This window comes from Anopheles coluzzii, chromosome X, assembly GCF_943734685.1.
Source record: "Anopheles coluzzii chromosome X, AcolN3, whole genome shotgun sequence".
NCBI classification, from domain to species: Eukaryota; Metazoa; Arthropoda; class Insecta; order Diptera; family Culicidae; genus Anopheles; species Anopheles coluzzii.
This window is the reverse complement of record NC_064669.1, coordinates 10,796,231-10,798,667: the sequence shown is the minus strand read 5'-3', so window position 1 is coordinate 10,798,667 and position 2,437 is coordinate 10,796,231. Positions and strand designations below refer to the sequence as shown.

At 53.8% G+C, this 2,437-nt stretch overlaps 1 protein-coding gene across 1 annotated transcript; it reads right to left on the bottom strand.

The window, feature by feature from the left end:
- Nucleotides 1–969: 969 nt before the first annotated feature.
- On the bottom strand, nucleotides 970–2,141 carry LOC120956304 (uncharacterized). The gene has a single exon (XM_040377689.2). It carries the CDS (start codon nucleotides 1,970–1,972, stop codon nucleotides 1,334–1,336), a length of 639 nt encoding a protein of 212 aa, XP_040233623.2. The 5' UTR covers nucleotides 1,973–2,141; the 3' UTR covers nucleotides 970–1,333.
- Between the last annotated feature and the right edge of the window lie 296 nt (nucleotides 2,142–2,437).

Genomic DNA, 2,437 nt, shown 5'->3' with positions numbered 1-2,437 from the left:
ATATAGGCACTGTAGAACAATTCATTAGTAAATTAAATACTAATTTCCCTCTTCACAATCAATCAGGATACTCCGAACATATTACAATCATGATCTGCATATGCTTGGATAGAAAAAGGACATAAGATTAAGCTAGCCATATGTATTTTGATGCTTTGCCTGACAGGTTTCAGTTAAAAAACCTATTTCCCTGTCCAGTTTTTACACCACCAATATAGTGAAGCATTTGATCATAGCAAAGCTGGCAAAATTTTCTGAATAATGAAGAAAGCTGAAGTTTAATCCCGTTAATCTATTATCAAGTTGCATTTTTGTGGAGTCATCCGGAGTTGTCCAGAGTCACCCGGAGTCGAAGTCGTCCGGAGATGTCCGGAGTCAGCAAGCATTTCATTTCTTGATGTTTGTTTCCTCTTTCGGTTTGCGCGTGTGCCCCTTCAATAGGGCCTTCTTTCTAGGAATAGCGGTTTGAGTCGACTGGAGACAGCAGCTGTTGGAGTCCTGACCTGATCCTGAGAGCCTGACCAAAAATCATTGCACCGGATGTCTCCGGCCGCCTCCAGACGGTCCCGACACCGAATGACTCCGGAAGACTCCTACTCTGCACAACTTCGGACGATTCCAGTCTGCTCCAGACGATTTCAAATAGCTCCGGATATTGCTGGGTGGGCCTATCTTCTGGAGTCGGCGACAACATTTTCAAAATCGGTTCAAAATTCACTCCGGATATTTGCCAACCCCCGCTGTGACCAACGTCGAAAAGCGAAAAAATGAATAGATTGTTTTCCTTCTCATGCGCATCGCATCTTTGAAATGAGTATTGTTTCCATACCTGTTTGCGACTGTTTGCCGCTAAAGTAACAAACACAGCATCCAATTAGCAAATAAGTTTAACAATGCCACAGCGAATCTAGCCCAACGGGGGTACCTCACTATTCTCGTGCTTATCATAAAACACACAATGATGATGTGTTCGTTTTGTTGTTGTTGTGAGTACGATACCGCTGCAGGTACGCTACAGGTTCAAAGAGTTTCCCTTTAGCAGCGGTGCATCGTGTATTTTTTAATACATTTTTAATTTACATCCAGAAGCACACAGCAAGACACAAACGCACGGCGGACTGTACGCCCGGTCCCCAGGTCCGAGGTGAATAAATTATGCACTGCAACTGTTCCAATGGGCAATGCGCTAATATTTAATCCCCCACGGTCTACACGGCGGGTTCGCTAAATGGTTTCGTTGTCTCGAGCCTGTCTCGTCTTCCCACGCATGTGGCGTGAGGTGATTCGATCCGATTTCTAATCCTTCAGAGCGATTGGAAGTGGGGTTCCAGGTTTAGGCTTGCGCCGGTACGGCAACCTGCTCACCAGCAGTGGCGGGGGTGGCAGCAGCGGCGGCGGCCGCGGCCGAGCGTGCCGTAGCTTCCTGCTCGAGAGCCTTCGCCGCGGTCAGGACGGTGCGCAGCTGGAGCGCATTGCAGCGCTTGTACTGCCAGTAGGAGCCGGTCGTCGTCAGCATCTGCTCGCAGGCGTCGAAGCCCTGCTCGCTGGCGGCCTGCATGTCCTGGGCGCGCTGCTGCAAATCCTCGGGCAGGTCGGCCACAGCCAACCGTCCCAGCACGTCGGTGTTCGAGGCAACGGTGCGCAGGTTGGCTGCCGGTGGGGGCGCAACTGGCATCATCGCCGGCATGGCGCGACCGTAAGCGTACGGCATGGCCGGCGTCGGGGGCAGCATCGGTGCGGCCGGGTAGAGCGGCGGGTACACGGGCAGCTGTCCAAGGCCGGGACGGCCCGGGTACATGGGCAAACCGCCGACCGCGCCCGGATACCCTCCGACCGCGCCCGGATAGCCGCCGACTGCGCCCGGCAGCTGAGCGGCCGGTCCGAACGGTCCGAACGGGCCAAACATCGAGCCGGACACGAGCGAGCCGGCCACGAGCAGGAACAGTAGTCCACCGGTGAGTAGCTTGTTCATCTTGGAGCGGTTGCTTGATGGAGGTGACGCGGAATGGTCGATCGGTGCGGTTGTATCGGAGCGACTTGCTCCCGGTAGCTGCGAGATGTGTGCCGATATACGCTGGTTTTGGTGGATCGTGTATCGCGTCGGAGTGTTAAACACCTTTTGACATGCTGCCTGCTAGCGGCGGGCAGCTTTTATACGGTGCCACACCGTCCTGCCTTGGGCGCTTTATTGCACACGGTGACTTCCGGCTAGAATCCGAGCCAGCGGTAAATATCGGAAGTTGCCAGGGGCTGCACCGAGCGCGACCGCGTGCGCATGTTTGCCAATCGGATCAGCGGCTCCCAGGTGCACCCCAGATACCACCTAGGATGCAACTGCTCTTTTGCTCTATTTCTCTATTTCAGAACGACCGAATAGTCAACAGGCCAGGCAATGTGTCAGTGTCAGGCCGCTCGGCAACACGCTTCATCCGGCGCT